This window comes from Podarcis vaucheri (genome assembly GCF_965113315.1).
Source record: "Podarcis vaucheri genome assembly, chromosome: 12".
NCBI lineage: Eukaryota > Metazoa > Chordata > Lepidosauria > Squamata > Lacertidae > Podarcis > Podarcis vaucheri.
Genome location: NC_138750.1, coordinates 29,180,257 through 29,207,019, shown reverse-complemented (window position 1 = coordinate 29,207,019; position 26,763 = coordinate 29,180,257). Strand labels below are relative to the sequence as shown.

The following is a 26,763-nucleotide window of genomic DNA, read 5'->3' as shown; positions in this document are numbered from 1 at the left end:
GGGAAACCGTGCATCGCAAGACGAAAATCTCGCAAGAAGAAAAAACTTGCGGAACGAATTAATTTCGTCTTGCGAGGCACCACTGTATATACTTTTCAACAGAAAGACTGTAGCATTAGCTGAAATGTGCACATGTGAATTAGAGTGCATGGTGCATTTCACCAAAATACTTAGGCTTAAGAACATTTGTCTGATAACAGAGTAAGTATTTAGACTTTATGTTGAATATAGCTGAAGAACAATGTCACTCTTCCTGTTAAGTAGCACTTGGGGCTGCACGCCGACCTGGAAGTGTAAATGTTCCTGAAACTTAGAAGACATGAGAAAAAAAGGGTTTTTTCTGCCACATCAGCCCTCTGAGGGGAAAAAACTAATTTGAGGGGGAAATTGAAATACATTCTGTATTTACTGTCATACGAAACCTAAATCTGCTTTTCTACATCATTTATACCTAGGCATGTGCAATAGTACTAGTTGGGTTATGAGATGTATAAAGCTATCTATGCAAGTTCTCTCGGAAGATGCACTCTTATTCAGCTTATTACCAGGCAAATGTGCTCAGGGCCTCAAAAGTATACATGCCTTGGGTTCTTTATCAGCATAATTGTGAATATATATACTTAATAACGGAGAGTAGCTGCACCCTATGTACTGAGGCACATGCATCATAGTTTTTTGCTGTCTAAGAAGTAGCAAAAAATAGACACTTAAAAAGTAGAAGCCACTAGATCAAATGGCCACCTAAGGAAGGCAAGCAGCAATTCACAAACAAGAACACCCTTTTATGAAAGCAGTACCCTCTAGGTGCACGAATACATATTAGATATGTAGTGGGGGGGGGGGACGCGGGTGGCGCTGTGGTCTAAACCACAGAGCCTAGGGCTTGCCGATCAGAAGGTTGGCAGTTCAAATATAATATCCACAATACACCCCCCTGACGGTGGCGCACCTGTCAATCACCTGATGTCACCATGATGTCAGGTGGTCCAATTTCAAAAGCAAAGGATCAGGGCAAATTCTAAACATGCTCTTGATTCTTTTCTTTCTTCAGTTGCAGGCACAGCTTCATTCAGCACATGCAAAACAGCAGTTCTCCTTGCTAAAAAGAAGATTCCTGCCAAAATTGGGGTGTGCACTTGGGAGCTCCTGATAGGGAACTCCTGAGTGCTGCCAGTCCCAGCAATAAGCACCAACCAACTCATCATTGCTGAATGCAAGCCTGCTTTCTGAAGGAATTGCTTCCACTTAAACCCATTCAAGTGGGAGCTTGCATCATGCATTATTCTTAAAGGGCAATAAATATAATTCCTGCTTGCCAAAGAACAAGCAGGTTCTCATTTTTTGAAACAACAACAGCAATCCCCATAAATTTCCATTTTTTCAATTGAAAAGTTTGGTGAAGTCTCAGAAAAAACATGGGGTACTCCTTCCTATTGCTGTTTTTTTCCTCCTGAGCCTTCATACCTCTTTTTGGTAGCAAGCCCTATAGCACACAGTAGAATTCAGTTCTCAATAAACATACATGTGATAGTGTTGCAAATGTCCTTTCAAAAATAAACACAATATAGCAGTTTTCTTCCACAGAAGTATTTTTAGATGCCAAAATCAAAAGCAGCTAGGACAAATTTCACACGGTTATTTTAAGAATTTCCACCCTCTATACTAGCCTTCTAGTTTCAATATTAGGTAGCTAATATTGCACACAAGGTTGAAGGAAGAAGCTAGAAGAGTGATGCTCTCTCCCACTTCCTCTTCCATTTCCTCTTCCATAACTGCTTTATCAAGGCGCTGACTGGCATCCGAGCAACTAAATCTGAATGCAGAATGACTGAGAGGGCAGGAAGAAAATAAGACTGATCTGGTAAGACTGGGAAGGGAGCAACAGGGGCAGGGGTGGAGAGACAGGAATGGAGTACCATAGGACGAGAAGGACAGAGCGTCAGAAAGGATGCAAATGCACAATCACATCAGATCTCATAAAATGGATGCTCTTGAAACTGCATAAGCTATCCTTCACCCAATCAAATAACAGATTACATCTGTCTCCACTAGCTGAACCATTAAACCACTGATCAGCTCAGTACTGCCATGGTGCAAAAACAGATCTGAGGCATAGGTCCTCCTAATATTCCAAATGTGTCTGTGAGGCCAGAAAGGTTAGCAGTCTACACCTTTACAGTAAATCTCACTGATCTCAATAGGCTAATGGAGTAGACATGTACAGCTGGAGTGCTTAACCTGTAGTTCTCTATGCTGTTGGACTTTAGACACTGGTAATGCTGTCTAGGGATGATAGAAATCCAAGTCCAACATCATCTGAAGGGCCACAGATTAGCCACCACTGGAGTATAAGACTGCACTGAAAGACAACTTTCCAGAAACATACAAAACAAAAACTGACATACTTCTGGGCACACGCAAACCATTTTGGATGCTGAATTATGACTAGCACAACATGGCTGAGATCAAAAGAGCTATTTTAGACATGTCCAAGGGTTTGGAACATGCCCAGTGCGATTTTCCCCCTTTCAATAAGTAGACCCTTGCCCATAACAACCACTTTTGGTTCAATTTCAAAAGTGTCTTCCTAGGTGGCCTGCTGTTTGAAAAACAAAAACCACAACCTCTCTTGGGTACATGGAACTATGTTTTTCTTCTGAACCAAAAACCAAGCAACGGGGGGGGGGGGAAGCAATTTCATACAAGATGGAATGCAAGTAGAAAAGTTGTATCTTCCTTCATGAAAATTAGATGTGAAAATGAGGTCAACACATGGAAGGAAAATTGAACAGCAGCATTTCTAAACCTGGTACCCTCCAGATATTTTGAATACTGTTTTTACTCTGAAGGGAACTAGGTTGAAGTAGGCTGCTTGCACATGACCTGCCAACTTCCCCATGCTTTAAGGAGTCAAGCTTATAATAGTGCCATCCTGTCTTTAAAAAATTAACTTCTGTACAACATGTATACTTGAAAGTATTGCACAAGGACTTCCAACTGTTCTTCACACTTCTTAGGCTATAAAAACTTACATTCATAATTTGATAACTCCCAAGTGTGACTTAGCAAAAGGATTTAGTAAAGCAGCTACAACTCTTGTGCCAAGTTCTTAAATATATATTTGCATTTTCCTACCAATTTCCATAATGGAATACAACTGAAAAAGTCTTAAAAAAGTGATAGAAAACTTTACATGGTTTATGGTAAACATTGCAATCTATCAACACTGCATCATCTTCCTTCCATTCTTAATTCTGATTTTCAGCAAAATGGTTCACATCCTATTTTCCCCACCATATATTTGAGAATCTACACCTTAAGAAATACGGATTGCTTTTTTACCAAAGTGTGGAAAGCACTACAACAGACAGACAGACAACTCTACTTCAGTTCAGGGATTATGTCAGTTCAACAGTTTCCATGAGCCTCTTTTACAAATTTCAATACCAAGTGCCTTTATAACCTATCTCAACCATAGGAGATTTCCCATCTCTTCCCACTGTCACTTACTCCTCTCTTGATACAAGGGATCCAAACGCCTCAACTGTCAAGCCCCAACCCTCCTAGCTCAGGGGAAAGGAAGTGTTGGGTGCGAACTTTCCTTTGTGGCCTAAAACCCTGTAACAAAGGGTCCCTCCATGTTTCCTCCAACCCTAATCCCTCATTGGGCCATTGAGGAAAGGGGCACAGTGCTTAGGGTGGGGTGGTGAGAAGGAGAAATAGTGGAATAATTACCACAGAACTCTGAAACAACCTTGCTTCCAAGCCATAACAAAGCGCCAATAAGGAAGGAAGAAATTTCCTGAAGAGGAGGTGGTGCTTTTCCACTTGTAAAAACTGCCCTTTTGACTCCTGAGAAAGAAATGTTATTTCTTGTCTATTTTCACGGTTTATTCTAAAATGCGTAATTCAGTTTTCCATCTAGTTAGTTTAGAGTGTGGTAATTTATGTTTTAAAAAGTCAAGGCAAAATCACTAAAATCCCCACTAGTAAACACATAAAACATAAAAAATATCATCAGCAATCTTGTATCCAATGTGATGGTTCAGATGCAACACAAAACCAAGGCTTGACATTATGTGAGGAAGCAGAAGTGAACCTTAGAATTGAATGCTCCCTCTAACTAGTCTGATTCTACTTTGCGGAGAAAGTGTTAAACCAGCCAAAAGCTTACATCTACCTTAAAGGAAGAGAGGACCACTTCTATGCCCTAGGAGGTCACAGCTGGAAAGGGTAGGAAAGGCAAGGGATTGTTCCCATAAAATTAAACCTTGCAGACATTCAGAAAACAGTGCCACCTCTCCCTTTGCCAGAGTTGAAGGAAGTGTGAGCATTCTTCCTCTCATTATACATGCCATGTTAAAAGATGGACCTGCAAGCAGCAAGTGCATTAATGAACCCTTACCACTCATCCTTCTCCTGGTTTTAAGAGATGATAGAAGTATCTAGCTCAGAAGGGAAACGCATCGACAGGGGTGCCATTTCATTACTCGGTACACTTACTGGGAATAGATTGAGACTTTGGGGATGATGACCATGCTCTTCTAGATGCCTAAAAACTGGGCCACAAGAGGAATGAAGCAAATCTCTAGAAAGGCTGCTAGATGGATCCCTCCTGTGCTTAAAACCATAAAAGTAGCTCTTGCCTCTTGCAGTGGTGGTCATGATTGTGGGAATGTCTGTACAGTGGTGCCTTGCAAGACAAAAATAATTCGTTCCGTGAGTCTTTTCGTCTTGCGATGTTTTTCGTCTTGCGAAGCACGGTCCGTCGCAACTGCGCCTCTTCAAGCGGCTTTAAGAAAAAAGCGCAAGACGTTTTCGTCTTGCAAAGCAAGCCCATAGGGAAATTCGTCTAGCGGAGCAATGCAAAACCGAAAAACACTTTCGTCTAGCGAGCTTTTCGTCTTGCGAGGCATTCGTCTTGCGGGGCACCACTGTATTCTACTGAAGGGGCTAACCTGCTCCTCTTCCAACACCTATTTCCTCTTTTGCTCCTCTGCTGGTTAAAATCCTTGGATTTCATTTCCTCAGCAATCAATTATTTAACCCATCTCAATACATAAAATCCAGCAAACCTCTTAGCAATAGGCTAAGCGGGTCAAGCAGTTGCTGAATGGGGTAACATATATAAAAATTCCAGGGAACATTCATTCGTCTGATCAACCAGGAAACACTGCTATTTATGCTTCACCTTTCCTTTATCTATTCCTTTCCCCTCGACTCTGGAAGCTAGGACAACAGCTTCCTAACTGTATACAACACACAAGCATCATCAATTAAATAAATATTTCTACGAACTGGTAACTTTCTGACACTTCCCAATTTGTAGATCATTTAATGAATTTTTATCATTTAATGAAAATTACAAATGCAGCACTCAAGAACTACACATATAGAAGTGTACCATTAAGTTATCAATCACTATACATTCATAATAGACTATGTGATTGACGGTAGCTTCAATTCCTGTAGAGCTGGTATACAAAAGATGCCTTGCAGATCTACGTTAGCAAACAAAAGCAGTATATTAACCAATGCTTTAATTATTTTATGTTTTCTTTAAGCTTCCAGTATTACCCAAGAATACACAACAAAAACAAAATCTTCAAAATTAACAATTTCATTTTGAGAGTCATTAAGGTTGTCCTAATATAACTGCCAGATGGCAATATTTCAAATCACAGGACTACTCTTTAAAACCAGGTCAGAGGCTACACTTAAAGGATCATGTTCAAAACATCATCCATTAGCTTTACCACTTATTATTCAGTTTATCTAAATCCACTTGGTACATAAATTATTTCTATTAATGCACTTTTTGCATAATAATTATTTCTTGACAATGTCTTATTGTTAAGTTTTTACATGTGAGTTCAATTTATCTCTATTTAATTCTTAGGTTGCAAACAAATGCCAGATACAGAGAGGACATTTGTGTAAGCATGCACATAAGCAAAGTACTTATATGAGCATGGCACGTATGGAGGGTTTCCCCCCCCCCTTTTAGCACCAACTCCTCATGCAATGGAGCGTACGGGAAGCTAGAAAGTTTCCATGTGCATGCAGATAAGTGGCAACAGAATCAAACTCTAAAAGTAAAATTTGTTCCATCAATAAAGGCAGAACAATGTTTGCATCTGTGAGTAAGCATTAATGATTAAGAATTTTAAAATTCCCAGAGTAGGTTAGTTGGGAGATTTAACAGAAAACCATCAGCAACTGCACTATGAGTCAAGATCTGACATTTCAATGTATATTGTTTATAAGTAATTTAAAATTAATGTAAAGTATATCAGAAAAGTGTGTAAATTTTGAAGCATTAATTTTTATATGGTGTCTCTTGTGAATAATTCCTTAAAGTATATCATACACATCTCCCATTTCAGTTAATGTATTTAAGGCGTAGTGTTGACTATGCAATGAAATGCCCCAAAATAACAACTACAATATAGCTTGATAATAAATCAAACCGAGGCCCCAACTTCCCAAACGACCAGCAACTTCCAGCATTATCCTTGAGCAGCAGCAGCAGCAGCAGCAGCAGACAACTGTCATCTTGAACTGACTGCATAGGGGAAATAAACCTAGAAAGCTCAGCAGCTGTTAAGAGCCCCCACATATAGGCTATTGTTACAATTTTACAGATGAGGAACCAGAGCTGAGAGATACTGGCTGGCAACATTAAATCTCCAAGAGAAACCCAAATTCTTTATCTCCACATGACAACCGATTACCTTGGATACTGAGCCAATATCTGCTGATGGGACAAATTGCCAGTTTCATCTGAATAAATATTACTTCTCTGAAACACTTGTGAGTGCTTTCAAGTATCATTTATCAGATTCATATACCGTGGTACCTCGGGTTATGAAATTAATTTGATCCGGAGGTCTGTTCTTAACCCAAATCCGTTCTTGATCTGAGGCTCGCTTTGGCTAATGGGGCCTCCTGCCGCAAGTGCGTGATTTCCGTTCTCATCCTGGGGCAAAGTTCTCAACCCAAGGTACTACTTCCAGGTTAGTGGAGTTTGTAACCTGAAGTGTTTGTAACCCGAGGTACCACTGTATTGAGGGTGATCTGGGCTCTGTGACTCAATACCAACTACAACTCTACAGTGGTACCTCGGGTTACATACGCTTCAGGTTACAGACTCCACTAACCCAGAAATAGTACCTCAGGTTAAGAACTTTGCTTCAGGATGAGAACAGAAATTGTGCTCTGGCGGCACGGCAGCAGCAGGAGGCCCCATTAACTAAAGTGGTGCTTCAGGTTAAAAACAGTTTCAGGTTAAGAATGGACCTCCGGAACAAATTAAGTACGTAACCAGAGATACCATTGTATTGGACAGACAGACAGCCTAGCTACACTTATCCATTTGGTCTACTGCAATGTACCGTACATGGGGATGTGGTCTGGAAGCATCATCCCATTGAAGAGAAGGAGGCAAGATTGCCCACAAGGACTGGCTGATACAGTCATATATTGACAATGCTTTGTGTAAAAACTGATTTCCAGTTGTTTCTGCGCCCACTTCAGAGTGTTGGTATTAAACATTTAATTTAGTACCGGCATGCAGTGGATTCAAAGAATCCAGCAAAGCTGGATGTGTCCAAGGTTCTCCATACCAAATTAAGGACTTCATTTCATGGCACTTCAGATCACACCCCTCAAAAAAACACAGCACACAAGTATCTGATAAACCTGAAAATAGTGTAAAGTTTACCATACACTGAAAATGCCAGAGTAGAGGGAGGAAGGGAAGAGAAAGGACAAGCTTGTAATCAGAGGTAATGATTTTATCAGAACTCTCCAATCCCATTCCTGCTTAAACAGAAGGATGCTGAAGTACAACCTAGGGCATGTATGAGGCTATTGAATTGGAACCTACAAAGTTACCACAGCAAATTCCTCCCCCGTCCCCCACAAACACCCCATAATTTTAAATACCTCTTGCACAAAAAACCCTGGACCTATTTCTATATAATTTGAGAGGCTTCTAACTTGTGAGCCACTTCAGATCAACTGGCCACAAAACACTGGGAGAAATCAAATGATTTCTCTTGAAAACTGTAAATGCTTTTCTGGACATTTTATTGCTTTGATTTTTTACTTGCAAACCACCCAAAGTGTTTGGTTGCTATATAAATACGGAAAGTAAAATGAATGCAAATAGCACTAGACACTGTACTTTACCAAGTAACAAACCAAAAGGACAGGAATCAAATACAAAATCAAAAGGGCTTGCAGACACAAAACCTCAAAAAGGATGAATAAAGAAGAGCTTTAATTTAAAATCTGGTTGTATTTTGCCAAGGTGCTTTTTCTGTGATATCTATTCATGACTGACCTGCATTACAGCTATTAATTTTACTAGGATCATAAGCTATAAAACAAACAGTACCTAGCTTAATTCCACAAGTTACTGACAACCCCATTTTAAGGCCCATGCAATTGGAAGGAACTGTGCTGACAGATTTGCAGGGGGTGGGGTGGGAAGAAATAGTATTGTTTTACACCAGGAATGTTGTCACAATGGGGGTATAACCAGTCACTAATCATTCAGTCAGATAACAGGCTAAATCGGGGTGGGGAATGATAAACAATTTGAAGACACATTAGGAACGATTTTAGCCATAAGCAAAATCTAAAAAACAATATATTTTTGTCTTACATTTTTATAGTGAAGCTCCCCAAAAATCATTTCAATACCTTTTTATGTCCAGCCCAATTGAACCCTCTTGGGGCCCAATCCTGAAACTGAATGTTATCCATTTTGGGCTTCTTGTTTCTTTAACCTATTTTTAGGGGGCTGGATGGAAGAAAGGCACTCAATTTATGGCCAACATAGCTGATAGTTGCAATCTACATTTTGAGAACTTTACACAGCATAAAAACAAGCAACACTGCAAGCTCTTCACCAAGTGGCAATATCCCCTTTCCAAAATGTTTCATATAAAGAGTTATGGTGGGAAAGCACAAATCTGAACTAAGGACATTAAATAATATGATATGTGTATTCTAACAGAGGTACAGTTTTCTTGTTACCCAGGTAAAGATACTAGTGCTGGCTCTATACCTTAAAAATAAGATTAAACTACATTTTAATGCACATGCAACTGTATTGTCACTATCACCAAAACCTTAGCTTAGCTTGCACTTTGCAATAACTGGGAGGCTGACTGAAATCAAACAGAAGCTGTTCTGCCATTTAAAACCACGAAATGCCCAATTTTAAAAGGGTATTATTTGTATGGAGATGCAGTGCAAAAAAATTTAAACAGTGCTTTCCTTAAACACATAATTATAACAACTACAAAGATTTGGGGCATGTGAATGACTGGAGTCGTCTGTCGCTTTTAAACTATCTGAAGGGTAGAATTTAAATATTTATTTCGTTTCTATTATATACAGGAACAACAGTTAAACCTTCAGATAACTTTTTGGAGCTACCTGACAGAAAGAATAAATGGCAAAGCTAATGAGTTTTGATTGAATAAGAAATGAATAACAATCATTTTATTGAAAACTGGATGTTAACTCAATACCACAGGGAACACCATAATTACTAAAATTACAATTTTTGGTGTTGGGGGAGAATAGCAAGAGTTTGGTAAAGCTCTTTCAGAATTGAACACTGCCTCAATTGTCATCAAACATACTGAAAGGGCCCTGCCAATATTTGATAATTTCTTTACAGGGAAAAGGACACACAAAATGCAAATGGGATAATGACATATTTTCATTAAAATACTGTTTGCCTACTTCTCTCTGTGCAAACGCTAGCCTAAATGTGAAGGCTAGGGGTGCTAAATACAGTAGGCATCAGTTGCAAGTATTTCAGCGTTTCCTCTGTGTAGTACTGTTAAGTTCTCCTAGCCCAAAATGGTCAAAGCTAGTCTGTTTTGCATACAAATGACAGTGTTATTACAGAGAACCAAGACTGCAGAGCACACCAAGAAACTATGCACCCTGTTTCTCTAGCCAGTGGGGGGGGGGTGATAGCACAATAGCATTAATGTTCTGATGTTACATTAGTCTTTCCACTGCATGCATGTATTTACTGCACTAAAGTTTCCAACATTAGCCAATTCCACAGGTGATCCCCAGTTGCCTACTGCTGAAAGTCACACACGTATCAATCTTTCATCAATCTCTTAGCCAATTTATGTATTGTAATACAATACATACCATATTCACCTCCTTAACATTAGCACAAATTAAAAAGGTTTCTCAACCACTGATTCTTACTCTGGAAAAAGGGGTTTATTTACTATATATACAACTTGGGAAGCAATACATAAAGAGAAGCCAAACAAAGAAATGGAAGAAGAAAAGCTACAGACAACTGGTTGAAGTGAGGCTTTGCCTCTTGCTGTTGCAGGCATCCATCTGCCTCAAGAGACAATGGAGTGTGCCTCCAGGGGTGGTCAAACTATTGACTTAGCAGCACTGAAGTTACCTTCCTGGGACACAAGCCTGGGCAGTGTGTATGGAGGTCCTGGGCTGCCCAGACAACAACACCGCCTCCCTCAGCCTCGCTGATGTGGTCCAAAGGAAAGCCCAGCTTGGCTGCAGGAGTTGCTGGAAAGAGGTGTGCAAGGGACTCAACTGCAGATTTGAGTAGGATTTACTTCTTAGTCTTTTCTTCCCCTGAAGCGATCCCACAAGGCAGCAAAGGTTTTAGACGGGCTACCTTCCCAGCTGTGTTAGAAACTCAGATATATATGCTAGGTATCAAATAGCTCCTTAAACCAGGGTTAGTGTCACCAAAAGAGAATGTCTGGTTGCCAGCGTGGGGCCAGACGGCTTGAAAATCTTATTTTTCAACACGACTTTTTGGTTCCTGAAATTCGTTCTGATGGTGCGGGTAAAATACCACAAATAGAATTCAACAGGATGTGTTGTTAGTGTGTGAAAACAGGAAAGATCCAAGGATCCCCAGGCATGCAACTCTAAATCGTGGAGATCTCAGACGCCGTCCTAGTACAAGTGCATCTTCACTTGGTCACAAGTGGTTGACAGCCATGTGCAAAATGCATCTGGCGCCATGTGCAGAAACCACCTTCTTGACTGTTGGACCCACTATTGGTCTTTTCTGCTCAATCCACCAGAGCCTAACTCACTGAGGGATTGAGACCCATCAGCTAGCTACCTTCACCTGGTTTAGCAAGCCAGATAAAGCAGTTTTCCAGGGTGTGGCTGCTGTCACATTCTAAATGCAGCAGATTCTGGTAGAGTCCTAAGACAACAGATAGGGTGGGCAGCTTTAAGGCTTGCAAGAGGCACTTCATTTTCCCACTAACTAGAGCTGTGAAGTGTGGCTCAGGAAGGCAGACACAGAATTATGACACAAGGTGCTCTGAGAACATGCTCAGGCTGAGAATTCAAGCTTCCTAGATTTCAGCAGCCCACTAGGCTGCGCGCACAGAATACCTTTAAAGCACAAACAATTCTGTGCACTGTAGCTTACACCTTACAAAGTTAAAATTCCCAGCAGCCCTTACAAACTCCAGTATCCAGAATTCTTTGTGGACGGAAATATGCTTCAAATGTGCCTTAAAGGTATAGTGTTTATACAACCAAAGCAGTAAAAAAAAAAGATTTGTTATTGTTGCTATGGTTAAACCACTGGGAACTGGAAGCCCATTCTGAGATGCAACCAGTAGATCCCAAACTATATTGTGTGCTGCAATGGACTACACCAATTCAAACTTCGGAGGGGGGCGGTTTACTGCTCTCTCATGTTCAAAACTTCCCGCAAGTGAAAACACCACTGGAAAAAAGATCTATCCTGCTCATTCCCTGCAGTGCTAGTTTTCGATATATAGACAAAAGTTTTAAAAATGTGACTTCCCCTTCATTATCCAGTGTGACTTTTCCATTTTATTGGACTACATATGCACCACAAACTCGGAACTGCTTAATATCAACTTAGCAGTACATAATTTAAAAAGCACAAACATAGAAAAGACACCAAATCAGCTATTATACTAAAAAGCTCCTTAGACAGTTTCCGGAAGCTTTGATCAAGAAAAGGGCATACAGTCAACAAAAAGCCATTTTGCAGATTTGTTCTTAGCAGTACTCAACCTTGTAATTTTAAAAAAGCTTGCTAAAAGTTCTTATCCATGAGACAATACACTTCTACTTCCAGCGTAGACAAGTTCTACACTGCTTCCAGGATAGAAAAGTTCTAGGCACATCCACAAGCAATTAAACCCGCATGCACTGATGAGGTTTTTAATCTCACACATCTCAAAAAAAGTGAGGAGCAATTCACTTTACCAAATCCCAGTTCAAAGGAATTTGTGTGTTCACAGGATAGAACTAGGCAGATACCCTCACTACATTGCATTACACACCTGCCAATTTTTTTTTAGTTGCAGCAAGCCTATCCAAGTACATGATTTAGTTACTGTATTAATTTTTAAAATTTAACTGATTTTATCTATTTTATAATTATGTATATATATTTAAAAACAGTTTGTGGATTTTAACTGTGTTTTATCTACAATTTTATTATGTACATAATAAAAGCTATTTGATTAAGCAGTTAATACATTTTTTCCAAGCAAATAAAAAAATAACCACACACAGATACTCAAAGATACACACTTATGCCTGGCAGGCATATACACAGTGTAAAAAGCAGAATATTAAATCACACGTTTAGATAAATTTTGTAGTTTCCCTGAAATTCTTACATATAGATAAGTGCTTTCATGTCTGAAGCAAGACATGAATATGCTACATCTAAGCCAAAATTAATGACATCTTCTATATAAACTAAACATTTCAAAATATTCCTTATGTAAAGTAAATGCCATTTCAGACACATCTGATAGGCAAGAACCGAGCCCCATTAACAGACTCATCTTTTAGATTTCTAGAATTAAAGGGCTCTAACGTAAGTATTTTAAACTTTTACGTATTTAAAAGATGCAGGAAAATAATAGCATTTGTATGGCTTATAAAAGGAACATCAGAAAGCTTCTCTAAAAACATATTGTACATTTTCTCTACACAATTTAAACTAGCTTTTTTGTAACTTTCTTCTACTCCTGCCTATTTATAGAATGACTATTTATAGAATCATCTACATTTGATGATTGTGTACTACCGAAGGATGATAAACTCAAAGTGCACCGACAGTGTAAGAGCACAAACTACAAGCAGCAAATCATTCTTTCTCTGAGCGTCCCCTGTGTCTGCACACAGCCAGAGAAAGAGGAACACCTTATTCAGGATTAAATGAAGCACGTTTCATTTGACCGAGGAGGGAAACAAATTATATGGACAAGGAGTAATAATCAAAAGCATTCACTAACACAGGCTCTCCAGACTCTCTTTAAAGAGGAATTCTTGATGAAGTGTTCAAGCAAAATGTAAATGCACAGGTATAATACTTAGAAAATGTTCACATGGAGCGTCCAGTGTTCTTTTGTGCTGATTAGACCTCAAAGTACTGAAGAACATCTGTCCAGTTCCATAAGGTTTAGCACTCGCATTTCCAAAAACTTCACATTAGGAATCTCAAATGAACCATCCCACTGAGACAATGTTAGTTTACTCAGCCAGCACAGAAATATTAACCACCAAAATAGCCCTTGTGCCTGTGGTTTCTTTTCTTTCTTTTTCTAATAGATACAGGAAAATGTGTCCATTGCTATTCACAGACAAACAGGGACTAATCACTTTGGCAAACTTAATATGCAAACTGAACATGATGAGCTAATTAATGCAGACATTTGACTAGAGCAACTTTGGTACTTGTTACTTCTCCATTAAAGAGAGACGTGCATAGGTCCAAGAGTCAGTACACATTCAAAGTAGTCCATGTATCGATTAAATAAACGAAGAACAGTCATACCTTGGTTTTCGAACAGCTTAGTTCCCAAACGTTTTGGCTCCCAAACGTCGCAAATCCAGAAGTGCCTGTTCTGATTTGCAAACTATTTTGGAAGCCGAATATCCGACGGGGCTTCTGATTCGCTACAGGAGCTTCCAGCAGCCAATCAGAAGCCGTGATTTGGTTTTCAACCGTTTTGGAAGTCGAACAGACTTCCGGAACGGATTTCGTTCAACTTCCAAGGTACAACTGTATCTTCTAAAGAAAAGGCAGTTCAGTCAACTAGTGATACCTGTTCTGCAAGCACTTTACTTTTTACTTGTAGCAACCTGAACCTTTGGGTTCCATTTAAATGATTGTAATCCAAGTCAGCAGAGTAAATATTGGAAATCCTGAAGTAGGCCCACAATATCTAGAGAAGCCACACTCAGGTATCAACTTTTGCTTTGGAGCATTCTGATTTACTTTTTAAAAAACAGGAGGACAAATACCATAGACTCTGTTCACCACATTACAACAATCAACATGGAGGATGAGTATATAACTAAATGTAACGCTGATCGAAAGTAAGATTCTTCTGGATATTATTCAACTCAGCACCCAAGAGGTACAGGTAGCATTAATTAAGCTTCCTTTGCCTGGGAAGCATTTGTAATTTCATTTATTATACTTTCCCCAGGTCTTCCTTTTTCGGTTGGGGAGAAACTGAATCACACACAGAATTCTAGGTTCAACCATCACATCCTATACTACAGAAATGGCATGTTACATACATACATACAAACATACAAGACACTAACAGGCATAGGAGGAGGGCAGCAGATTGCTCCTGTTCCTGCACATTAGCATACCCAAGGAGCCGTGGAAATCAAAGGCTATGGAATCAAGGCTGAAGGAAAGCTGAGACTGGCAGGCCTTCGTGTCTGAGGCAAGAGAGAGATGCAGCCTTGGAGAATATGCACCTCATCAAACCTATCACCTCGCCACATACAGACTCCTTTAAATGACCAGAGGGAACCTATTCATCAACTTCAGGAATCTCACAAGGTAAAATGAAATTGGCCCCATGAAATGGGCACCTCCCAAGGTGCCAAAGAATATCCTTAAAGTCGTGAGGGACCATTCCATCTCAAAACGTAAAGATGTTGGGGAGGTGTGCTGGCTTCAGGAAGTGACACATCACAAAATTTGCTTCCCTTGGAGTTGGGTTTAATAGGGAGGTTGCCAGAGGGGAAAAGGAATGAGAATGGATCTTCCCCTTCATTAACTATGCCACTGTTTTGAGTGTTTTGAGATCGGCAGTATGCTTTGCTATGTTCATTTCCAAGACAAACCTCTAAGATGACTTTGAGGCTTAGTCAGGAGTGAGAGCGCTCACATATACAACATTCAGCCAACAAAGGCATTGTAGGGACTGAAAGGCCACTACTCTGACTCCTTTGCTCAACCAGAGGAGAACCTGAGCTATCTATTGAGCAGGGCAGTGTGGGAAAATGGGATGGTAAAAGGACGAAAGCAATTTCATCCTCTTTGTCTTGACCTTCTTCTCCCCTTCAGTAACGTTTTGTCACAGGTACTTAAAAGCTTCAACTCCTTACCCAGCAATTCCTAACAAGTTAATTTGCAATTTTTCACTGCCACATCACACTGTACCATTTTACTCAGCCTTCTATCTACAATGCCCCTGAGATCTGATTTCCAAGTAATCACAACCTAATTAGACCCTTTCTCCCCAATCAAAAAAGAAAAAGCACACTTCTTCCATAAGGCTTTTGTAACAATTTTATCCCCTGCGTCTGTTTTTATACTGTTACTTATATAATTTTGTTGTTTGGCGCCTGTGTATTTTGTTACATAAACCAATTTGGAAAACTTTTTTGGGAAAAGCTATTTTAACAAATAAATTTGAGTACTAATTAACTACAGGTATTAACTATAGGGCCTGAGGGCCCCCTCAGAATATGTTGTAGAATGTTCATCTGTGTTAATCCAGCTGGTGAAATACAGCATTACACAGTGGCTGCCATGTCTGTGCTGTCTCCCTCAGACCTGGCAGGAACAGAGTGTGCCCAGTTCGTGGGCAGCCACAGCATGCCGGCATTTATTCCTAGCAAGGAAGCCTAGTACAGCAACATATACAACCAAAGACTGCGTCAGTCCCTCCCCTGCCATCTGACTTTACAGCCACAAAGTAGAAAAGAAGCTACAAGAGCAAGTAGTTAGCAGCTGCACATCCTTGCACCCTCCGTTTCTGCTGGCTTTAAGGGGAGAAAGGCACTGATCACCTCCTGAATTATAACTTGCAAAGCGCAGTCAAATAGTTCAGCAATGCCATTTCATTTCTTTTAGGAATTATTGAAATAATGTCATTCTTTCTGAACAAAATATAATTGCATTTTCTACTACTCAGAAAAAGCATCCTATTCTAACCCAGACATGTAATTAAGCCTGGATTTGGGTTTTACAAACACTATTTTTAGAAGAATAGCAACAGCAAGTAAGAGGACAGATTTATTTATTTGAATTTATAAAATTCATACCCTGCCCTTCCATTCAAAGGAGCCAGGGGCAGATTCACGTTATATTAATACAAACTTAGGCTTGCTTCATTTATCAGGAAAAAGTGTGAACGGGATACCAATTAATAAGAGCAACAAGGGTCAGAAGTGTTATTTCTTAAACTAATATACAAAAGGCTTACATTGGAAGGAAACAAATTTAAATGCTAACTGTGTGTTACTAACCAAATCTATGTATTGGGATGGTTTAGAAATGGACAATCCTGCTTCAGTATAAGGTGTTAGATGTGGTTCCCCATGGTTATTCTTATAGTCATACTGCCTTACTGAAGCATCCTCAAGCTTATCTACTAACATGAAAACATATTGATGAAAAGAAGAAGAAGAAGAAGAAGAAGAGGAGTTTGGATTTGATATCCCGCCTTTCACTCCCCTTCAGGAGTCTCAAAGCGGCTAACAATCTCCTTTCCCTTCCTCCCCCACAACAAACACTCTGTGAGGTGAGTGGGGCTGAGAGACTTCAAAGAAGTGTGACTGGCCCAAGGTCACCCAGCAGCTGCATGTGGAGGAGCGGAGACGCGAACCCGGTTACCCAGATTACGTGACTACCGCTCTTAACCACTACACCACACTGGCTCTCCACACTGGCTGGAAAAGACATTTTCCAGCAGCACCATACCTTACATTCCATTTTGGAAGGGTCAGTCTTTGTATCACACTGTAGAAATTAACAAGAACTGTCAGAAGAGTTTCAGTTTCCTACATTTAAAAAGGTCCAAATACATTTAAAAAGGTCCAAATAGCCATATACTTTCTATGGATGATTAGTATAATTTATATTGAACGTTACTTAGAACTCTGCCCAAAATACAGTAAGATTATCATGCTGCCGCAGACATTAAAGGTTTTTTTTTTCTCTTTTATATAAAGGACTGCAAACTGTAAATTCACACTTTATAAAAGATCTGTACTTTCTCCAGACCAGGGGCAAGAGTCCTGTGGCTATCCAGATGATGATGATGATGATGATGATGTACTACAGCTCCCATCATTCCCGATCACTAACCATGTGGGCTGGGTTGTTGGGAGTCCAACAACATTTGGAGGGTCATAAATTCCCCATCCCATTTTAGGACATGCCATTTCAACAGATCTTTGAGGTATCCACATAAATTTTTTAATAACTAATGTAGAAACAAACTGTTTTATTCTGACAGGCTTTTGGTATATGTGGCAGATAATATTTTTATGTTTGTTTTTAAACTGTTCTGTTTTATACTGTTCTTTTTATATTTTTTAAAATGTTGTTAGCCCACCAAAAGGGAAGGATATACATGTTTTGATAAACAAGTATTTGGAAACTATAAACTTGAATTTTGTAACCTGCCTGCTTGAAGTGACTCTAAACAAAACTTGGTATGTTTTGCAAAGACCAGTTTTGTATAGGATAGGAAGGCAAATGTGGAATGAAGCACAAGAAGCAAACAATGTGTTGCTGCATGGAAGACACGAAGAGGAACATAGAGCACAATATCTGCTCAATGTAACAACTGTAATAGCTACCTGAGTTCCCACCTCACCCCAAATCATCACTGGATCCTCAGCCTTCTTCCTTGCGTAAATACTTCCAGGACCATATTATCCAAAGGCTAAGCCGTTTTTGCTTTTAAAATTTGCTGATTCCATAGATTCTATATTGCACTTGGCACGGTATTCGCAACGAATAAGAGAAATCCTGATTACAACACAGCCCAACCTTATGTTGTGGTTCAGTTTCTGAAAACCAAACCATCACTCCCATGTGGTTAGGGAAACATGAAATTTTGTTTTCAAACCCACAGGGGAAAACAAAAGTGATACAAAAATGGGTTGGCATCCAACCTTGAAGCAGAAACAGTACTATAATACGGATTCTAGTTTTAGTGAATAAATGTCAGAAATACGAAATCTATAAGGATTTAACAAGACTCAAGCTCATCAATATGCAGCCCCCAGCTGGCCAGTATCAGATACCCACCCACCTCCCTGCCAAGCTAAACCATCCATCACACAACAAATGACATCAGTGCTATTTGAATAATCAGTTTCCAGTATGTATATTGCCCCACCAAGATAACAGCTGCTCTTGTGGCAAGCTAGGGAGTATCTAAAGGGTTTGTACAAAAGTTTTCCAATATACATGTACTATCTTGTTTTGCATAATTTTTCCCCAAACATTTGTGGTTGCTGATGATCACAGCTAAGAATACTCCACATTCTTTTTGTAACATGTGACTAGCAGCCCGCATTGTTACAATGCCATTTCCAAGTTTTGAATGAAGTGATCCAAGCTTCCCCAAAGTATCTAGAGGTTTTCTATGATCCATGAGGTTATGAATGCAAAAATTTTACATTCCTTTCATATTCTCTTGAGGTTTCCATAGTAAGACAGAAATCAGCTTCTGGCTAGAGCCATATTATAAACAGCTCTCTCTCTCTCTGCTCTCAACTAAAATCTAGACCATTCCCTCTATCCCAACTCAGTCACAATATAGCCTATTTGCCTGTCTCAACGACCATTCTAGAACACCACAGTCCTAAACAGCCTTTCACAGCAGGTATAAAGGTTGCTTTTGCGAGTGTGGGTGTGTCCTCTTTCAATCTAAAAGTCCAAACTGCTGGAATGCAACTGCTGAGCCTTAAAAACTGCCTTTAACTAACAAACCAGGCTAGCTTTAGAGACTGGCCTTTCAAATTTAATTTAGTTTTGTTTTGTAAGAGCTCCTAACACTATTATGAGAGGATATGGATTAACAATATCCCCATGTCTACCCCTAGTGCACAATCTCACCACAATGAATGAAGGGAGACTATCTACAACTACACAGCATGAACTATATATTCTATAGTAGTAGATCTATAACTAAATAGATGAGAACGTTCATATCAGCAGTACTCAATGATAAAGATTAATATACTACTGTGCACTGCTTTGAACTTTTTGAAAAATATCAATACATTTTAATAAATATATTTTACGGGACTTCACCATATTCTGTATCAAACTACGTCTTAATTCTAACTGAAGCATTTAGCCAACCAAAAGTCCCTGACCCACTGGTAATAACTGCATGCACCCTCTGTTTAAAATGAAAAAGGGAGGGAGGAAGAGAATTTAAGAAATGAAAGGGTGAAGAAGCAATTTCACCTAGGGTTCCAAAACAGCAAATTCCTAGATACATCTTATGATGTACAGATCAATTGATCTGGAAGTCTTACATGAACTCAGAGAAACATCTGTAAATAACATTATTTCTTCATCTTTTTTGGGTAGGACATTACGACAGTTATTTATCTGTACGCTACACAAGATAGCTCCATGACACATAAAGTCCATTCCTTAGATACAAAGTGGAAGAATGGCACACTTTTGAAATGTTGGCTATAAAACACAAACACAGAGACTATACTTTACAGTCCAATGCATGATTCAGTATGAAGCAAGTCTCACTGAGTTCAATGGGAATTATTCCAAAACATAACTAGAATTGCAGCGTATGTTTTAAATTAGGTTCCATATCAAAGATGCTTAAGTCCACAAAGCACATGTGTCTGTATATTTCATTAAAGATTTGTATCTCCATTATATAAAATTCTATTAAGGATGAAAATATAGCAAAAATCTTTAAAAAGAAAATTTTGTGCATCACAAAATTACTTTAAACAAATTTTCACATGTTTCTTCAAAGCTACTTGTAGCATTCATGCACATCATTTTTAACTGCACACCAAAAAGCAGGAGGAAAGGGGGGAAAAAGTAAGAATTAATCAGGACGTGAATATTTTAAAATCACATTTTCATTACTACACCACAGCAACAAGACAACATAATTAAAATTCACTATTACAAGTATTTCTGGAGTACAGTAAGATTTCCATTTACACATACAACCATTACTTTACTACCTTACATTATACTATACTGAAAATACTGAAAATGGCTAGGGTACACAAAAGAATTGATCCTTGTAAACAGATACATATTATTAGTAAAGAAGTTGAATTACCCCATTTTCAATGCAGACAGTGTGTAAACCAAACAAGTATTAAGCATACCAGAATGCATGCCAATAGATACAATATGCCTCAGTACATTAACAGAGGTTGCTTCCTAATTGTATTAGTCCACAAATCTCTTCTGGTTCCAACGTAAATTTTCATACAATGTTCAATAAGCCTTGCATATTTTAATTCTCCAAAGTAAATGATAACAATCAGCAGCTAACACTTCCAAACAACTATTTTAGAGGCCTAAAAATGCCTGTCTCTTTAAGAAAAGCTTTTTCATCTGGACTGTATTCTTACCTAGGTACAGAATAAGATTTTAAATAAGCATCTGCTAAATGTGAGATACCAGCACAATAAAGATTGCTTCATAATCTATGCATTTATGAAAGCAGATTTAACTACTCCAGGAAAGTTTTTGATTTAGATTCAAGCAACCTTTGTATCTACCTGGCCCACAGAAGCTGTATTATTCTGTAAAGTATTCTTTTCACAAAAAAACACAAAAAGTTAACTATGTATCAACTATTCCCTGCATTTTTTTTAAAAAAAGTCTCCCATATTGCCATACAGAAATATCTGGTGATAAAGAAATACCTCAGCTTGCAGTGCAATCTTAATCATGTCTACTCAATGGGGCTTACTCCAAAGTAAGTGGGGTTACAGACTCAAATAAAACTTTCTCTACATAAATATTATACGAACTTCAACAAAAACACGAGATGGGCAAGATGTTTGTAGTTTGTCTATTTCCACAGTTCAACACACTGATTCTTAATGTTCCACTACTTCCTAACTACAATATGAAATTGTTCAAATGTTTTACTCTTGACCATCTATGACTGTTCAACTTTCTTTTAAAGCCACAGCTACCTGACAGCATTCATCATTAATATAAGAACAACACTACTGAATATCACAAATTAATGAGTGGTTTAATATCACAAAGTAATAACTGATGTTTAGGCTGCTAAACATCAGATCAACTTGCTTCCAGTTTCTTCTGAATGATGAAGATTTCCATTCGCAAAGGGGGGGGGGAGATAAAAGAAAATAAATTCATTACGTACCTTTGTCTTTTGGGAACTGAATGTTCAACCTCTATGAGTTTACCATGCAGTTCAACTTTACCTACAAACAGTAATACAAGTGGTTTTAGAATTGGGTGCTCTCCCACCCCTACTCCCGATATGAATTTATGATGATGTAAAACAGTAAAGGAAACACAAATGCAACATGTTATAGAGTTTGCTCACCAAAAGTTACAGGGCAGAAACTGAAGCATGGTGGGAATGATAAATAGCCACACGCCAAGAACCTGGCGTACAGTAGAGCCAGTTCCGAGAGAAATGGTTGAAAATGTATTCAGGGCAACTCTCAAGCAGGAAGTTATTCTCTTTTAACCTCTACTATCCTCCAGTGTGATACGTTAAAACTCAGTTGTACATACACACACATGCATATATGTATCCCTGATGAGATTAACAGGCCTCTAAGAACTCGTCACGAGGAAACAGGAACTGGTGGTTTGGGTGAAAAAGGAGTGTGTTCCCCACGCGTTTTTCCCTGGAAATGCACCCGTTTAAGCTCTTTTCATACGCCCCCTACTACCACGACCCGCTGGGCCAAAGTCGCCCCCCCCCCACACATCGCCCCTCATGAAGCGGAGTAGAGCAAAAACCAAGACCCAAACAAGCCCGCCCAACCAACCAAACAACCTTCCCTCGTTGAGCCCGCCAAGCTGCCTTTCGCGCGCGCGCACACACAAAAACAGGATGTAGAAGAGAAGCTAAGAAAAACTGACATGCTTTACTCGGGGCGCGAGAGCCCAAAGCGAAAGCGAAATAAATGACCCCCAAGGTGCAGGCGCGCGCGTTCCCGAGGCGGGCCTCTAGGCCTCGACCTCTGTCCCAAGCGCGCCGCGGGGAAGGGGAAAACAGGGGGGCCTTTCCGTTTTACACGTCCAAAGTTTGGCGTCTCGTGTTAACACGCCAAGGCTTTGAGCAAGCCGGGAGATTGCGCGCCCTCGCTCAGAGGGAGAGCCCAGCGAGGGCACCGAATGGGAGGGAGGCTGGCGCGTCTTTGCGCCGCGGACCGAGGGCGTTTGCCCTTGGCGGGGTGGGTGGGTGGGTGTGGGGGAACCCCCCTTACTTTGCTCCCCCGCCACCTGCCCTCCGGCATCTCCCGCCAGAGCGCGGGGAGGCGCGAGTGTGAGGTGCTCTTGTGGCGAACGGAGAAACCCCTCGCAAGAGGGGGGGGGGGACGGGGACTGGCGGTTGCTGGCTGGGCCCTGGCATGCGTCTGAGGCGAGCGAACGGGAGCGTGCCCGCCCGCGCGCGCGCGCAAGGGGCGATGTTTTTTGCGCGCCTCGCTCCCCACCCCCCTCCTCCTCCCGCAAACGCAGCTCTCTTTTCACCTCGCGCGCGCACACCTCTCCGCCAATATTTTTTTTTTTTTAAGATTATATACTCATGCTAGGAATGTGGGGAAGAAGCTCTTCCAAGCGCAGCAGCGGCCTTGCGCGCTCCACATTCCCGCTCCCCATTTGGAAAGAGGGGAGGGGGTGAGGGGGGGCGAGGTTTTCTTAAAGCCAACAGTTTGCGCGTCTAAGAGTTGCAAATGGGGGTGTGGGTGGGGGAGAAGAGGAGAGCAGAAGGCCGGCCCAGCAGCACCAGCAGCCTTAGCCTTCCCCCCCCACCCCCCCCCTCGTTCAAGGCCCCAGATTATAACGCCGCCGAAGCCCTCCGACATAAATTCAGTTCAACCCAGCGCGGCAACCCCTGGCCGAGCAACTGCCCTCGGCTACAACCCGGGGCATCCTTGCACGGCCGGTCATTTCGATTTAAAGCGTTGCGCGCAGCCGAGCGGCCCCCCGAGGTGGGTGGTTGGGTGGGAGTAATAGCTCGGGGTCTGGGCAGGAGAAGGGGCAGGATGGCGCCCAGGAAGAAAGAAGGATGGATAGTGGGGACCAAAAGCGGAGACGCCGGTGGGAGGAAGAGGAGGAGGAGGACCCACCTGAAAGTGCCTCGATGGCCTTCATAGCCCAGTTCTCATCGGGGCAGTCCACGAACGCGTATCCCGTCTTCACGAGAAACTGGCCGGTGAAAGGGATCTTGGACTCTTTAAAGAGACTTTCTAGCTCCAGAGGGCTTACGTTTTCGCCCAGGTTCCCGATGTACAGCTTGTTCATCTTCTCGTTTTAATTAAAAAAGTAGAGCTCTGCTTAATAATGTTTTTGTAAAAATAAAAAAAAAACCACGACGACGGCGACGACGCCACCACCACGCGCCGTCTTGTAACAATAATGCAATATATATAAACGCCCCCTCAAACGATCCAGGGAGTAAAATAAAAATGCCAAGGGGCTTTAAAAACACACACACACAACTGCAGCTTGTATCCGTCCGTCCCCCACCCACCCCGCTCTCTCTCCCTCTTTCACTCCCTCTCTCTCTCTCACACACACACCAGTTTAAAAAAAAAAGGAAAAGAAGCCCGTGACCAAATCCGAATCCTGAAGGTTCACAGCGTTATCCGAACCGATAGTGGAAATCACGACGCTTTTGGAACTAGGATGGCGGTTTAAAAAAAGAAAAGATAGGAAAGGGAGGAGAGATGGGGGGCAGAGAAACTACTTTTTTTGTCTTGCCCCCAAGCCCCTTTGGCAGCAGCAGGCGGAGTATGAAAATGTTACAATACGTGAATGTAGGCACCGCCCCTCCCAAAAAGGGAGGAAGGGAAGGGGAAAAAAAAAAACAGAGTGGGAGGAGGGGAGGGGAGGAGAGAGAGAGAAAGAGAGAGAGAGAAATCACTTGAATATTCCGGCTTTTTGAATGAGCCACGTGTTCAAACTACAAATCAACTTCTCACGTGAGGAATCCCAACGCCTCAATTAGATAGCTGCAGGTTTTAAGCTCGCATAACACACAAAGGAGGAGGAGGAGAAGCGAAGTTGGCTTTGGCTGTCCAGGACAAGTTTTTAAGACTGGGAGGTTGGATGATGGGCGCGGAGCCCGGACCGCGTGGTCTCTCTCCCCTCCCCCTGTTTACTACTTTCTGCGGCGGCGTTTGGTTGCTCCACACGCGCACAAACACACATATCAAAAAGCTTCGCTTCCGACGTTCAAAAAAATAATAAATCCTTCGCCGGGGGGAGGAGGAGGGGGGGCAAAGGAGCAACCTTATACAGCAAGGGCTGCGGGAACTATCTCTACGTTTCGCAACGCAATCGGAAAGGGTTGGTTGGTTAAAGGGAGGGGGGCGAGATAGAACAAGGAAGGAGGCCAAATGCAGCCTTAAAGGGCCACTCGGTGCCTTTCCTGGCGCAAAGTGCCACCGCTTAGCGCGGGGTGCCAACTGCAGCTCGTGGTCGAGGGGAACCGGCGAGCTCGATTGGGGAAGGGGGGACCCCCCCCTTACATTGCTTTCCTCGTCGGGGCGACCCATGTGCTCCACTGCCACTTTTTTGTCTGCGATTTCGTGTTTGGTGGCGCTGCCTGCGCCCTCGCTCGCCATTGGCTGCGCGCCAGAGAAAAAGCGAGGGGTCTCGCCGAGGGCGGGAGGGAGGGAGGGAGAAGCGAGGGGTCTCCTTGAAACAGCTCCTACCCCCACCCCCACCCACCCGCTTTTCCTTCCTGCATAGTAATGCTCCTGGCGGTTTTGATGAGCGTTGGCTGCAGCGGTTCTAGCGCTCAAACGTTATGAATCGGAGAGGACAAAGGGGGTGGAGGCCGGTTGGAGGGTGATTAAAAAGTGGGAGTGCGCAGGGGGAGAGATGAGCGTGCTACTCCGGACACATCCTCCCCCCCCTTTCCTTCCCTCCCCACCTCCACCCCAAGCTGTTTCCTTCCCCTTTTTCTTTTAACCCGAGTTAATGGTGGTTTTTCTAGCTCAGAAAAAAAATGGGGATGATTGGACAACATAGCCCTCGGATTACCATAGCACACAGAGAAATCCACCCACCTACCCCCATTCTCCCCTCCCCCCTCCCCTCTTGGTTCAAGGAACCATTCATAATTTTCAACATTTGTAAAGCACAATGGTGGGTTTGTGGGGGGAGGGGTCAGAGTGTGAGGAGCCTTGTTCCAGAGCAAACAAAATGTTGCCTGAAGATGAAGAAAAGGATACGGAAATGAAAGCCAACACTGTTTTAATATATAGGAATCCAGTAGGTTTTGTTTAAGAATTCACTTTAGTAAAAGGGTTCATTTATGCTGCAAAGACTGGGGAGGGAGGAATTGGGTCATAATGGGTATAGTAAACAGTTAAGTACTTTTATTAGTTACATAGTGACAATCACATTCACTATATTTTTGTGAGAAAATAGGGGTGGGTTGTTGTTGTTGTTTTTGCTATAATTTACTAACTCCAGTCCTAAAACTATAAAGTAAGCAAAAGTAATTTTAATCTGCAAAAGTATCATTAATGAATGCCTTTGTTAGAGCTGTGCTTTTGTCAGACAAAAGTAGCGATCAAATGTTTTGGTATGTATGCTTTGCAAATGGAAAACAGGATAGTACTTGCAATAGAATGACAAGATGCAGAAATGTAGAGTCTTTTAAACCATGTAAAAGTTGTAACTAGCCCCTGTAACTAATTGTTATAGCGAAGCAACTTTTTTCATGAACAGGTATTATTTCAAAAATTTATTTAGACAAGATGGATTAGACTTTGTTATAGAACAAAATTCTAATTTAGAACAAAAGTTCTAATTTATGGAAAAATCTTATAATTTAGATCATTGTTCAGAAATCTAACCTTTCTTCGTTCAGTGTTGAAGTGTATAATTTCGTACAATTGTTTCTGAGTCTCTGATAGAATACTTGTGAATAAAAAAGGGGGAAGTCTTTGAATATGGGTTTTTCTAGAATTCATTTTACCAATAATTAAGTTGGGAGTTTTGGTCTGCAATTATTCTGCAAAAACTGCATGTATGTTTCTTTGAATATGAGGTACGAACACAGCTTACTATAAATGTATAATTGTTTGCTTGACTTAAACATTCTTCTATTTTACATTCACTAGTTTAAAAATAACTAAATTAAATTGAAATGTAAGAAAGCTTATTCAAAGATGTAAGTTGCATTGTGTTCCACTGAATTGGTTCCACAGATCTCAACAGAATTTACTACACTGGAACAAACATGTTTTGAATCTGCCACTTTTCTAAAAAATAAATCAGATTGTTCCATAAATGTTTTCTTTAAAATAATTGAATTCATTTTTGTAAAAGAGAAGCAGGCCAAGGACTGGCTGGTTTTATAAAATTAAAATCCTGATAGTATATAAAAAAATTTCTGATGTTAAGAGAAAATTAAGAGCCCAATCTGCAAGCAAATTATTTCTGCTTGA

General features: G+C 40.9%; 1 protein-coding gene across 3 annotated transcripts in view; it reads right to left on the bottom strand.

Moving 5' to 3' along the window:
- Nucleotides 1-24,833, bottom strand: part of IGF2BP3 (insulin like growth factor 2 mRNA binding protein 3) — a 70,585-nt gene extending 45,752 nt beyond the window's left edge. Inside the window, exons 1-2 of one of the 3 annotated variants that reach the window (XM_082193933.1) lie at nt 23,428-24,833; nt 21,483-21,543 (exon numbers count right to left, since the gene is read on the bottom strand). In XM_082193933.1, coding sequence (XP_082050059.1) covers nt 21,483-21,543; nt 23,428-23,602 — 236 coding nt within the window. In that variant the 5' untranslated portion in view covers nt 23,603-24,833. The remainder of the gene's footprint in view (nt 1-21,482; nt 21,544-23,427) is intronic. The other 2 variants (XM_082193935.1, XM_082193934.1) reach the window with 2 other exon arrangements.
- Nucleotides 24,834-26,763: the final 1,930 nt, after the last annotated feature.